At 36.6% G+C, this 14,956-nt stretch overlaps 1 protein-coding gene across 1 annotated transcript in view; it reads right to left on the reverse strand.

Annotated features, from left to right (window-relative positions):
- Positions 1-14,956, reverse strand: part of LOC120515864 (metal transporter CNNM2-like) — a 166,873-nt gene that overhangs the window by 31,188 nt on the left and 120,729 nt on the right. Inside the window, exon 6 of the mRNA XM_039737249.1 lies at positions 2,674-2,736. Within this exon, the coding sequence (XP_039593183.1) occupies positions 2,674-2,736 (63 nt within the window). The remainder of the gene's footprint in view (positions 1-2,673; positions 2,737-14,956) is intronic.

Below are 14,956 nucleotides of genomic sequence, written 5' to 3' on the forward strand. Positions count from 1 at the left end.
TTCAAAATGACAAACTTGTACGAGGTGTGGCAGAAAAGTAATGAGACTGGCAACACTGCAAGCAATCTGGCAACGCTGCGCTGTTGTCCTTGATAGAGCACGTGTATCAGTACCCTCCCATAGCTCAGTGCGAGTTTCAACTCCTTCCGTTAACTACGTGATTTTTGTTACTGCTATTAGCGAAGTTGTGTTTTTGGTTGTGCATCACGCAAAATGGAACAGCGGAATTTGGAGCAACGTTGTGCCATTAAACGGCAAGTGTGACATTTGAAAAGTTAAAACAGGCCTATGGGGAACATTCTTCATCCCGAGCTCAAGTTTTTCGCTGGCACAAATCATTTTTGGAAGGCAGAAAACACGTTGAAGATGAACACCGTTCAGGGAGGACTTCAACTTCGAAAACCAATGAAAACATCGAGCGTGTGAACACTCTTGTGAGATCAGACCGTCGTTTAACATTAAGAATGTTGAGTGAACAATTAAATTTGAACAGATTTACCGTTCATCAAATTTTGACTGAACATTTGCACATGCGAAAGGTCTGTGCCAAAATGGTGCCGAAAAACTGCCCTCTCCATAACAGAATTTTTGACCTCAAAAGGCATTCCTGTGGTTCCCCAGCCCCTTTATTCACCTGACCTCAGTCCGTGTGACTTTTTCCATTTTCCTAAACTGAAAAATGTCCTCAAAGGACGTCATTTCGGACTTTAGAAAACATCCAAAAGAGTGTAACGGACATGCTGAAGACCATACCAGTTGAAGACTTCCAGCGCTGCTACCAACAGTGGGAACAACGTCTCCATCGGTGTGTAGCTGCCCAAGGGAACTACTTTGAAGGGGATAACATTGATGTTTGAAAAAAATAAAAACTTTGGTAAATAAAAAATCAGTCTCATTACTTTTCTGCCACACCTCGTATATTGATTACTCCCACATGTGCCTGAAATAAGACCTTGAATGTACAATACCCTTTGACAAGCTCACCATGTGTCTCAATTAAATAGGTGCCTGGAGAAATGTAAGTCTCTCCAATTCGTGCATTTGTAAAATTCATCTTATCATGCATGTCAGTCTCAACTATTTTAGCAACAATGTTTGACTATTCCTCCATCTCATTTCTGAGAATGAACATCTGTAACATGTCTGTATCACTTATTGTTTTAACTTACATCAAATAGTCTCAATATACTGCAACATTGCATCAAAATGCAACTGCTTAAAGTCTTATCACAGAACAAATGCCATGATTACACTGCACCTCAGATGGCTGTTATTAACTTACATGGTTATAAACACCAACACTCTAAAGTCCTGCTGTGCTACTGCCACCTTCCCTTCCCAAAGAGTTGATACAAAACCTTTTATTAAGTGTGACATGCATATCAGAACTCACTTTTTCCACTGAAACTCTTTAAAAACTGTTCTTTAAGGATTATCCTCCTTTTATAGGACCATTAAATTCTACTTTACCTTAGCACAATGGTCTTTATTTCTGATGTCAAAGCTAATCTAAGATCCTCCTAGTGTCAATCAAAACATAATTGTTCTTTTGACTTTATTGACATAATTTTTTGGAATGTTCTCAGATTTTCTCATTGGACACTATATTATGTGTTTTCTAAAAATCTTAAAGGTAGAATTTACCACAATGATTATTTAAAAAAGATTGACAAATTACATTACAATATGTGATATACTTTTCCATAAAGTCAAATTCCTTTACATAGATTTTTAATCAACATGTGCACAGTATAAACATATAAACACTAATAAACTGCTAATAAAGGAAAACATTACTGTTGTCTGATGTGACAAAATGTAGAGATGCTGTTACTGAGCTGACACTGCATAAAAGGGAAAAAATGGCTCTTCAAAACAATTTTTTTAATTAAAGAAAGATTAATTTTTCCACTACTTAAAGAAACCATTGAATAGATTTACCAAGGGCAGCATTATAACAGCAATTTGGATGGAATGTATATAATCCTGGTAACAAGCCGTCAGAGAGGAAAAGAAAGGCAAGCTGCCCAATTAAGAGAAAGTCCCAAGGCATGCAAACCAAAAGCGATTTGGACAATGCTATTCCTTTCAATTTGTTAGTACAGAGGAACACGTATGATTAGTGAATATGACAATCATTGCAGAAAACTGAAAATCTTAAATAATGAGTAATACATATGCTTATCTACTTGCATCATGCATTTGAGCCTAGCAATCATTTGAGCTCTGCTGTTATCACTTTCTGCCCTCACAGGGCAACAAAATTCAATGCTCAGTATATTTTAGAACATGCTTTGGAAATTGAGCATATTGAGTACCCCAAGAAAAGGAAAAATATCTCTATATTCAATTATAATTTTGAAAGGAAATGGGTCCTTTTGTCTGAATCAAGCAACAGAACAGAAAGGTGACGCCAGGTCTACTGTCTGCAAACAATCAGAATATTCTGCTATGTAACATTTACAGCAGTTACTAATGATCAAGCAGGAGTTGCACAAGGTTATTCACTTGACCTATCATAAGCATTTCAACATTAAAAAAAAACATGCAAAATATATAAAACTGAGGCATATCATTGGACATATACATTGTTTTGATATTCAGAACAGCATAAATTGCTTGGTATGACTGGAAATGAAAGACCAGTAAAGAATAAAAAGTAAAATGTAGTACCTGGTGATCCTGCTAATGATTCAGCTCTACTGACTGCAAAAGTACGAGACAGCGACAAAGGAACTAAATGGAAATGAGAGAGAAAGAGAGAGAGAGAAGGAGAGAACAGGATAAAACAAAGACCCATATATTTATTGTAATACCCACATATTTATTGTAATATTTACGTATCGCACTGTTTTAATATAGAATCCTGCATAGTAAGCACTAGTCAAAATTTAATTCCTCACCTCAGCAATCACTGAACGAGACAGAATTTACCAGCACAAGAAACTACTGATGGACATATTCTGATGTCTTGAGCCCACAAGCTGGAGATGAAATCCCATATTCCGACTGGAGGAAAAACATTTTACACATGCACTGAATACAGAAAACTTTTTGTCATGCCATACCAAATTAAATGGTGCCAAACCAATGGCGTCTCAAAAAACAAGGCCTGCTCATGCCTGTGGTGACGTCACAATCGAGGTGCTACAGCAGCAACAGACGCATATAGAGAACTTGTCATATTGTACGCGTATAAATAAATTATTCCCATGTAAAATTAATTAATGCAATGCGTGAAATAACAAAGGCAAGTCAGTTACGTTATGCATTTTATTTATTTTTATATAAAACGTCACACATAACGTTTAAATCACATATTTGCCATACTTAACAGCGACTATTATATAGATATCAGCAACTCAACATTAATGCAATTAATGCCTTAAACATGAGATTAACCTAAGAGTAACACGGAATACTGTATTGAATAAAACAATGCCATACTGAATTCATATATGAAAATGACTATGATAAAGTAAGAAAATAAAACACAGAAAATCACAGCGACGAGTGGTGGGCACCATATGAAAAATGAATATTTACATGCATCTCAGGAAATCACATAATCCTGGATTAAACAGAAGTAATGCGAAAAATAATGCAGATTTACCCGTTAATAATCACAAGAAAAGCTACATTTAACTCTGTTAATGCAGTTAAATCTAAAAAATAACAAGCAACACCAGATAAAATACAAACAGACATTATTTCGGAATGACTAATGATAAACAATGATTTTTTTTCATACCATCATAAAATAAGCAAAATTAACAAATGTGCTGATATTAATCTGTACGAAAGCAGAACGTTATATCAAAAGAACTGGCTTATTAGTTACCTCTTTTTTGTCAATGTAAACACTGTCAACACTGAACTGCGCCTGTAACCATTTTAAACCCTACATAACCAGCAACAAATATAAGTGATTTTGACTGTGCCTCAGTTAACATTAAATCATCACATTTAGAGATAACAGTAACCAAATCCGAATTAAGAACCTCAACACTGTCATCTTTTGAACTATCAGTTGTTTCAGTACATTGGGAAGTTAAGTCTAATAATGACACTTGACCTTTAGAAACAGACACAACACGTAATAAACTAATCAATTTCAATTTTTTTCAGACTCCTGAATCTCTTGTATGGAGATGTGATAGTTTGTACCAGATAATTGACAATATTTACCAAAGCGAGCTTCCAAACAGTCAGTTTGGAATTTTTCCGTCAAAACATAGTTCACGTTCAAATTTTCAAGCAAATATGGAATTAAGTCAATAAATGTTAATACTGTGTGTTTCAGTGCTACCATTGTTTCATTAGTCAGTCGTCCCTCTCGTGGTTTGCAACTCAATTCCCATTCTAGTTAAATTCACATATTTGAAACACTAAATAACACCATGCCTGCAGCTTACAGTTCATATACATTTTTACACAACTGTAACTAAACATTCCTTTCTTAAGCCTACTCTCCACATTACATGCCCTAACCTCCATTTGCAGCATTATCGATGTTACCCGGCACGCGGTGCAGTTGTTCACCATTAAAATAAACAAAACACATCAAAATATTACCTTGCACTGCACTGCAGACATCTGAACTTATAACCTTTACGACTGCAATAACTTTATATCAAAAACTAAAACGGCATTAACTTTCTTTACAACTTCAACGATGATCTTAGACGGAAAGTTCAGCTGGCACTGTTTGTAAACATAGCACCTCGATTGTGACGTCACCGGACCAATAAGTAACGCATGAGCGGGCCTTGTTTTTTGAGATGGCATTGGCCAAACTAAGCTTACTTCTAATAACGTAGAAGAAGTATTGTTTAGGTTAAATATCCTTTCCAGTGGTTAACCTCCTTGGCAACAACCCCAAGCATGACTTGAGCTTGGAATTTTATGCAATTACAGTTAAGCCTGAGTCAGACTCGTTGGTGACATTTAGCAATGCACTTTACAGCATGAAGGCCAAATAACTCTTGGGACAGTAGTATGTTACCTTCTTGTGGAGAAAATAAAATCATGATGTAAAAAATCCTATTTCAATATGTTTTGCTACTCTAAGGTAACTCAATATTCATTAGTAGGGCAGGGCTTTCAACCAACTCTCAAAGGCATGTAAATGAGAAGCTGTAAAGCCAGTTTTAGAACACACTGAAACTTAACCATTAGTTGAATCAAGCGAGAGAGATGACAATGTGAACTGGTCATTAGAAATTAACACATATTGTGAAACTGATGAATGCACATCAGTTTCACAATTACAATCCAACTACTGTGATTAGCATGGTGAATTTGGTCCAGTTTGGTTCCTGTTCATTGTGGTGCAAGTGGCCTTGTGGCAAAAAACGCAAAATGACTGTGACCAAGTAGATGGACAAAAAAGATGCTAGCCCCCTAAGCACTGTTCATAATGTAGTAACTGCCAACGTTTGTTTTGAGGGGCAATTTGGAAGTCACTAAGCCTTGCACTGTGAAAATCTACAAAAACAGTAGTAGGTTGCTTATGTGAATCAGGCACTGATATTATACCCTCTCATGCTCAAGCAACAGAAAAAAATAAAACTAAAGTGAAGAAACATGCCTGTACTACTCCAGTTGCAACAATAGGCTGTGTGTTGGTGACAATTTCTAAACATATCACATGAAGAACGTGTACTAAAACCTTAAGGCTGGGCGATATATTTTTTTTAAAAAAAGACATTTTCATATGAGATATAGGATGAGATTATATTGATTTATCAAGTCTACGTTGTGTTAAAATTGTTCTTGTACAGCCGCCAGTTCGCTTTTCTCTTCTCCCTGTTTGTCTCTTGCAAAACTTCACCCTGCCCCACCTCTTTCCCTAGAGGTGCATGGATTGGGTGTTGGGCAGGGTCGTGGGGTCTAGCAGCTGTAAGGCATCGCAGATTCACTGATCTTGACTTTGCTGATGATGCTGTGATCTTCGTGGAGTCAATGGAGGCTCTGATCAGGGCTCTTGAGAGACTGAGTGAGGAGTTATTAGCGTCTCTGCTTGCGAGAGTCCTGGATGAAAACCAAGATCCAGGCATTTAACGACCTCTTGGGCACAGCCATCAGCAGTGTGTCTATTTGCAGAGAGAGTGTCGATCTTGTCAAGAGATTTACTTACCTCAGCAGTGACATTCATGTATCTGGTGACTCTTCCTATGAAGTAAGTAGACATTTGGGAGAGCATGGGGGGTCATGAAGTCACTGGAAAGGGGTGTGTGGAAATCCCGATATCTATGCATAAAGATGAAGGTCCAAGTCTTTAGATTCCTGGTTGTTCTTGTCTTGCTATAGGATTGTGAGACTTGTACGCTACCCAGTGACCCAAGACAAAGACTGGACTCCTTTGGTACTGTGTCTCTTCGAAGAATCCTTGGGTACTGCAGGTTTGACTTTGTATCGAGCGAGCAGTTGCTCATGGAGTCCCGAATGAGGCACATTACCTGCATTGTGAGGGAGGGTCAGTTACAGCACTACAGCCATATGGTGCAGTTCCCTGAGGGTGATCCGGCTTGCAGGGTCCTCATTGTTGAAGACCCGAGTGGCTGGACCAGGCCAAAAGAAAACCCCCGTAACATCTGGCTGTGGCAGATAGAGGATCATTTCCAGAGGGTGGGACTGGACTGCGTATCTGCCTGGGGGTCTGCCAACCAGGATCCGGAGCTGTTTCATTGTGTGGTGGGTGTAGCAAATGTGTCTCACTTTCTAAGTCTTAGAGCAAGAAGTTTACTGGGCTTGGTGCCTAATGTATACAATATAATGAGTCCTAGTGTGGTTAATCAGAAATTCTGCTCTCTCTAACTCATCAGAGCATTGCATTTAATTCTAGACTTAATGTGTAGCTTGTGATTCTCATCAATCAGTGGGTTCATGTCCCTTCTAATAGGGAATCTAGACTTTAAATCAGAGTTTGCCTGGTATTTAACATTGGATTGATGAGACAAGAATGTAACAGTACAATCCCTTTTAAATCCTTTAACAGCCTCCAAAACTGCACTAGAATCATTTACTGACTGCTGGTTAAAACCAAAAAATTGGTTTAGTGTGCTTCCAATCTGCTCGCAAAAAAAACCTTTGTTATTTAAAAGAGATGTGTTGAATCACCAGCAAGTAGCACCGAAAGGGAATGATGTTAGCATACCTGCATAAAAAACATGCAATGATGTGTAAGATATAATGAAATAAAAGATGAATTCAAAACTGACAGGACTATGGAGAGGGAGACTAGTATATAATCCATGCAAAATTCTGTTTTATGATGAGAAAAAGAACTATTTTACTGATGTATTAAGCAAGTAGAAACTAGGTTATTGTCTGCACAGTTTACATAAAGAAATCGTGGAATGGGAAGTGTGCTGAAGCCGTGGTGGAGTGGATATGTCTATTGGTGGATAATCACTACATTAATATCAAATCTAACTAATGTACATTGCCTTGAAATTTAAAAAGTCCAGAAAAATACAATGAACAGTAAGGAGTATAAGCACATGCAGATATAATCTCAATTTCATGGCTCCCAATCTCAGCTAAGATATAACAGAACTTGCCAATATTATGACTTTGATGATGTTGACCTGCAAGAACCTACCAAGTAGTGAATCAGCATACTGCATGATTTGGAGGAAGCTGACAAAGAAGCTGTGATACAATAATAGTTATTTTGACAATAGTGAACACCAGCACACTCATGTGACATAGGCGAGAGATCAATACCTTGATGATCCAAGAGATAATGATACATGTGAGATGTACTGAACATGACAACCTTCATTCAGAAGGTGCTGCTGATCCATGAACATTAAAAATTTAATGATGAAAGGATGACCCCTGGGTCATGGCAAGAGATGCAAGGCTGCAGAAAAAAAACTTTTTAATTTTTGCCTGTTCTTCCTAAACACTAGAATTACCAAAGCCTACGAAAAAACCTCTCCGTTAGAATCTTTTGTGTTGTAAATCTGTCGATATGCGCAAGCAGCCTACTATTCCATCTGCCCACTGCTGCAGAAATGGCAAAAATCTCTTTCCCAGCTCAAGCCTTGTTTATCAGGGAGTCAGGTACCTAGAGCTGTACAGTGTAAATAATATATCGTTATTTAGAACACATGCATTTCATGTGTGTTCTGTGTCTACAAAAATCTATGTAAGTGTAGCATGACAGAAATGTTGAACACATACCTAACTTTTTTCATTTTTAGTAATAACGACATGAAGTGTATAATTTTGTAAATCCTCAAAAGTCTCGGCAGGAATACTCTGGGAAACTCTGAAGGCTCTCTTAAGAGGACAGATTATTTCATATCTTTCCCACAAAAATAAATGGGAAACCAAGAAGGTATCAGAGCTAATCAGTGAAATTACCAGAATAGATCAAGAAGATGCCAGTTGTCCAAATGAGGCACTTCACTGGAAAAGACAGGCTCTGCCTACAGAACTCAACCTCTTGACAACTAAAGAAACAGAACAACTTATTTTTAAATCAAGATATCATTACTATGAACACGCAGAGAAAGCTAATAATATCTTAGCGCAACAAATACACAAACAGGAAGTTCGCAATGCAATCCCAGCAATTAACACAGCAGATGGAGACAAAATAAAAATAAAATGCACACATCTAGAGACTACTATAAGTCCTTATATTCAACTCAGTTAAAAAAAAAAGACAAGACACAACCTAATGCGTTTTTGGATACATTACAGATACCTCAACTAGATACTCTCAGTGCAGAGGAACTGGATAAACCTCAGAATTACTAGATGCTATAAACTCACTTCAGAGTGGGAAAGAAGAAGGCCCTGATGACTACACTGCTGACATTTTTAAAAAATCACTCTCAATTATCATTTACAGAAGCTAGAGACTATAAAATTATACCTCAAACTTTTCACCAAACATTAATTACCGTCTTTCCTAAGCAAAATAAGGACTTTTTACAATGTGAATCATACAGAACAATCTCACTTAATTATGTTAAGATACTCTTATTCACCCACAAAGTCTAACACTCCAGAGATTATATTATTTTTGAATGCAGAAAAAGCATTTGATATGGTTAAATGGAATTCAGTTTATATTAACAACATTATTTCAGAAAACTTCAAACTAGAACATGGTACTAGATAAGGATGCTCCTTTTCACCACTGCTTTTTGCAATCACCATTGAACCACTGGCAGTTTACTTTCAAAATGCTTATGAGATAAAGGGGATTATCAGAGAATGACTTAAACAGACCCACAAAATATTGTGTCTGCCGTCCTAACACCACAAACAGAATTTCAAAAGATTTCAAGTCTCAGAATTAATTTGAATAAAAACTGGTCTTTCCAGTGAACTCTCAAGCACACAATATTAGATTAGACACCTTAATTTTTATCATCGCAGATCAGTTTAAATACCTAGGGGTAAACATCAGAAGTAAACATAAAGCTCTTTATCAACAAAATTTTGCTGTCTGCATGGAGAAACGTAAGACTTGCATAGACGGTCAACCCTTCATCTCAATTTAGGTGGAAGAATTAACGCTGTCAAGATGAATATCCTTCCTAAGATTCTTTTTCTATTTCAAAGCATTCTATTATACATCAATAAATCATTTTTTAAGAAGTCAGATTCAAACATAACCTAATTTATTTGGAGTTCAAAACATTCATGTATCCAAAGGGTGACTCTACAAAGACCTACGGTGGAAGGTGTCATGGCTCTACCTAACTTTCAATATTATTACTGGGCGGCTTATACAAGCTATGAAAACCTGGACAATGACACAAATAGATGAACATATACAGGCTTGGTTCACAATAGAAAAAAAATTCTGCAGTACTTCTTTATATTCCTTGCTATGTACCCCAATTAGTCATGATCAACAAAAATGAATAAAAATGAAGAAATGCTAGCAGAGGGAGAATAAGAAGGCAGTGCCCAACAGTTCATGAACTCACTGAACAGAGTAAAAGCTGTTGCCAACTCAGGATCCAACCCACCTGCTTTCCCAGAACCCATGATACTTCTCCTTAACTCCCTTTACCTTACCTAACAGCAAACTCTCTATTAACTGCTACAGATTTTCTGCCAAACATACAAACTCCATACAAGTTAAAACAATAATAGACTTGAAGAGAATTTGCTGCCATACACTCTACCCAATTCAGTTCCTCTGAACATAAATCTGCCAAAGAGCCAAGGATTGAGGGAAATGTAGTCTTTTGTTGATAAATCACAGAATATGGACAAAGAAGATTGATATGAAACTGCACCAGGTGATCCAAGGGGACATGTTGTGGCAATTAAGGGAGCCAAAAAAATCCATCTCCTCCTTCAAAGCAGGGGTGTCTGGTAAATACCCCCAATATCAAATATGACATATAAAGTAACATGATGCAGATAAATTCAAAGCATGTGAACATAAGTTCAGAATACCACAAACAAAAGTACAAACTGCACATGAACTGCAAACAGGGTCAAACAGGCACTTTATTTGCAATTAGCAACAATTTAATACACTAAAGGTTAATGCAAAAATTAGGAGAACAACATTGTATGCCATCAGTGCAGGACACAGTAATAAGTTAAGAATTTATCGTTCACTGCAAAAGTCTAATGGTAGATGGAGATGAGATTTTTTTTTTTTTTTTAAACATTAAGGGACCAGAAAATGAAACACAGTAATATAAACAGACAACGTTCAAAACAAAGTTTTGACACGACAAAACAAAAAATCTTAAATTAAAGTCAAAAGTAAAGGTAGGTTCTTGTACAAGGAAGGAGTTTATCCGTAATCTTGTATACCAGGAAATTAATTCCCCCAGCCTCTGTAGAATTGAAAGTTTGGTATTTTCAAAACCCAAAACAGTGAAAAAATAAACCAGAAAAACATAGCATAAAAATCAGAAAAAATTTATTTCAGCTTTAATGTGTACATAATATGGAGGGAATGGATGTAGACCAGCTTTCTTTCTAAGTGTTGGACTTAATTTGTAGTGTAAAAGGGCTGAAGTCAGGAAAAAAAACCTTCATGTTTTATGTATTGAACATGACAACCTTCATTCAGAAAAGAAAAAAAGCCAAGTTATTGCCAATATACTAACAACCCAATTGTGCTTCATTCACTCAGAATATGGAACCAATGTAGGAAGTACTTCAAGACAGAGAAGCTTTTATCTGCAGCACCTCTGCACAATAACCACCTTTTTCCACCCTCTCAAATGTACCCAGTTTTTAATGTCGGGATTAAATCACTTGGAGATCTGTATATAAACAACATCTTCACATCCTACGAAAAGCTACACACATTTCTTCCACTACCTCCAAATTAGAAACTTTGCTACACAAAACCTGCCTAATTTTCCTCACCTCCCACCTACTTCTATTCCGGAAAAAATATTTATCAGTCTTGAGGACTCAGACAGCATTTCTGTAATATGCAAAAACATTTTAAAGTCCCTCTCTTTAAAAATCCCAGAGTACATTCAGTGTTTTTGAAAAGGAGTGGATGGCAGCAATGCATAAAATTCACTCAAACACCATACGAGCAAAGCATACAATTATTCAGCTTAAAAATCATCTATCGAGCACATCTGTCTCGTTTAAAATTGTCCAAAATGTTTCCAGGGCAAGATCCAACTTGCAAACGTTGCAATAAAGTTGTGGCCTCATTGAGCCACATGTTCTGGGTGTGCACCAAACTAACATCATTTTGGATCAAAAATCTTTAAATGGCCTTCAGGAGTCTTGGTGTCACAATCCCTCCTAACCCACTAACAGCTGTGTTTGGTATACGTCCAGATGGGCTTAAGGTGGAGAAGGACAAACAAACTGTAATTGCCTTTGCTTCACTATTGGCACATCGAGTTATATTGCTCAACTGTAAGAATCTTAACTCACCTCTTTTAAGTCAGTAGGTAACTGATGTTATATATTATTTGAAATTGGGAAAAAATCTAATTCTCACTTAGGGAATCTGTGCAAAACATTTTTAAAACCTGTCAAGATGTAATCAATAATATTTTATAATAAGCATTTAAATTGAGGAAGCGGATTCTCTTCTCGTTTTTTATTCTATTTATTTACTTATGTTTCCTATTCTTCAAAAGTTTTACTCTATTAGCCTGGCGATCCTTCTCATGGGTGGGGGTTGATTTGAGTCGAACACAGTTTTGTAAAACTTGACTTGCTTGTATGGAATGTTATTTGATTTTAATAAATTCAATAAAATGTTAAAAAAATAAAATTAAAGAGTTACTGAATTTCTTTTCTGTTTAGTTGAAATAAATTTAACATACATAAAATAAAAAACATTGATAATATTACAGTGTCAATATAGTTTATATCTACATGAATTATGTGTATTTGGCACAAGGTGAAAAAATATGAACTGGCTTTACAAAAAGATGTATATGCTTCTCTAGCCTTGATTTGTCTTCTGTTTTGGACTAGTGTATTTGTATGTGCTTTACATCTTATTGCTCTGATTAAAACTGTTTGACCAGTTGGAGAAAAAAAAATCCTGTTGATAGTTTGCCCATAGATTCAACTGTCCATCACTTACTACTGAATTTGCATATAAACAATCACTGGTAACCCTTATCTCCACACCCTGGCAAATGTGCTGAGCTCACTAAAGTCAGATAGCTGTCTCAAGGATAATCATGAGTTACTTGAAGAAGTGAAAGACATGGCACATGGTGACATTTGATTCTGGTTATCTATAACTGGTATGCCTAGGAGATGCACTATGTGTCTAAAAGTATCCCATTTGTTTAAACTACTCTTAGAGGTTATTATTCTCAAATAAGAATATTTCCTATAAGTGTTAAAAAAAATAATAAATTCACAATAATAAATGCGCAGAAACATTCCATTCACTGTTCCAAAGGAACTGTGGTGTCTCCTTGGACTTCATTTATAAAGCATACTGTGTACACACAAACAGAGGCTCGAAATGTGCATACGCAGCTTCACACGCAAGGATCTCGATGTATAAAAGAAAACGTGTAAATTTTGGCCCTGTATACACAACAAGTAGGGAAATGCCACCAAACCAACTATATGACACAAACATATCATAACAATACATATCACCAAGCTGCTATCATAATATAGATGACGTGACAAACATCTACACACCTGGAAAGTGATGAATATGATGTACAGAATGTTTTTTTGTTTCCTTTTAAAAGGGCCAATGCTGTGTTTTTGCACTAAAGAACTTTTTTGATTGTCAGTTTATATTGGCTACCTGTTATCACTTCTCAGAGAACTGGCTGATATGTCAAGAATACCTCAGCCAAGCTTCACTCCATCATACTCGCTGTGCTGTAAGCCAATAAATGACTGGTAAGGTGCTACATCCTGCTTTTTTATTACATTTATTTATTCATTACTTACATAAAATATTACCTGTTTTGACCAACATAAAAAGACAATTTGCAGCAGTGTCCAGTAATCCTAATATAACTGAAACAATTCATTGGGTTCATATTATAACAAGGGAATCTTGTGAGAATAAAGTGATATTTCATTAATGCACAATTCATCTGTCCTGTGAAGATTAGACTGACAAAAGACTTTATTTTATTCACTATAACAGCAATGATGTTATTACATGTGTCAGGTAATAGCGCCTACCTGCTCAAACACTGGAGCCTTGCGCCTTTCCCTGACTTCCAGGACATAGGGGAGGCACTATAATGCTGCACATGATCTTGCCTCTCAGTTGTGGAGTGCACCCAGATGCTCTTGAAGGCAGGTGACAGTGTTTCGATGCGTTAGGTAGAAGGCTGCTCTACCAGTCAGTGAAGTTCTGCAGCATTGTGATTGCATAAGGTTGATTAGAATGCTCAATACATGTTCACTTCTTTTACACACTACTTCTCCGCTACGAAGCGTGGGTATTCTACTAGTAATAATAATAAAATAGGAATTTGACAAAGTATACTTTTATGTGAATTTATGCTAGCTAGAAATGAAAAAGCTGTTCCAGTAAGTCAGCAAAATAACTGCCGCTGTTTCCAAAAAGGTACAACAGCTTGATTCTGGTAGTTACAGTGCCTGGAATTATACAAAGGCATTTTAAACAAACAGGTCAATGACTTTCTGACAGTAGCTATGCACTACAGTGTAGGAGGCTGAGTTCTCATAACAAGGGCTACTGAGGTGTTTTGTATACATGTTGATAAAAATGGAAATATATGTGATTTGATTTTACCTGCTAGTACAACAGGAAGTGTTAACTAGGCTAACCTTACAAACAGCAGATGTGCTGGAATCTCTGACTGTTTCTAACACTGCATATTCAAACACCACTGAGAAGAGAAATCTGTCTGGATTTAGCATTTTGAAATATGGATAAAATTGGGTGAGGGGCCATTGGGTGGATGCTGTGTGCAAAACTGAGGTAATTACATCAGTAGGATCTAGTTACCATAATCTAATACATTTGACAGTGTTTTGGCAGAGCATAGGTTCTAAAAATGATACACTGGGATAAGCTTTAAAGTGTGGAGACAACTGTATATCAGTGGAGCAGGTTTTAAAGCATTTTACATGTGATGCAGGGCATCCAAACATTTAGAAGCAGTAAGAATTTAAAGAAAAACCTGCAGTTGATAAATAAGGTTCTACAAAGAAGATACAAAGAAAATAACAGTTGTTAAGGCATACAGTATAAGTGAATTAACTACAACATTGAGTGGACAGTGTATGAAAGTATAAGAGCAATGGTTAAAACAAGATTATTAGGAAGGATAACAGTGAAGCATGACGGTGGCAGCATCATACTATTGGGTGCTTCTCAGCGGCAGGGTCATTGGTCAGAATTAAAATAAGGATAAATGTAGCCAACTGTAGAGAGGTCCTTGAGGAAACCTGCTCCAGAATGCACTCAGCTTCAGAGTTGGAGAAAAATTCACCTTTCATCCTGTCAATGACTCAAAGCATA

This window comes from Polypterus senegalus, chromosome 1, assembly GCF_016835505.1.
Source record: "Polypterus senegalus isolate Bchr_013 chromosome 1, ASM1683550v1, whole genome shotgun sequence".
Taxonomy (NCBI): Eukaryota; Metazoa; Chordata; class Cladistia; order Polypteriformes; family Polypteridae; genus Polypterus; species Polypterus senegalus.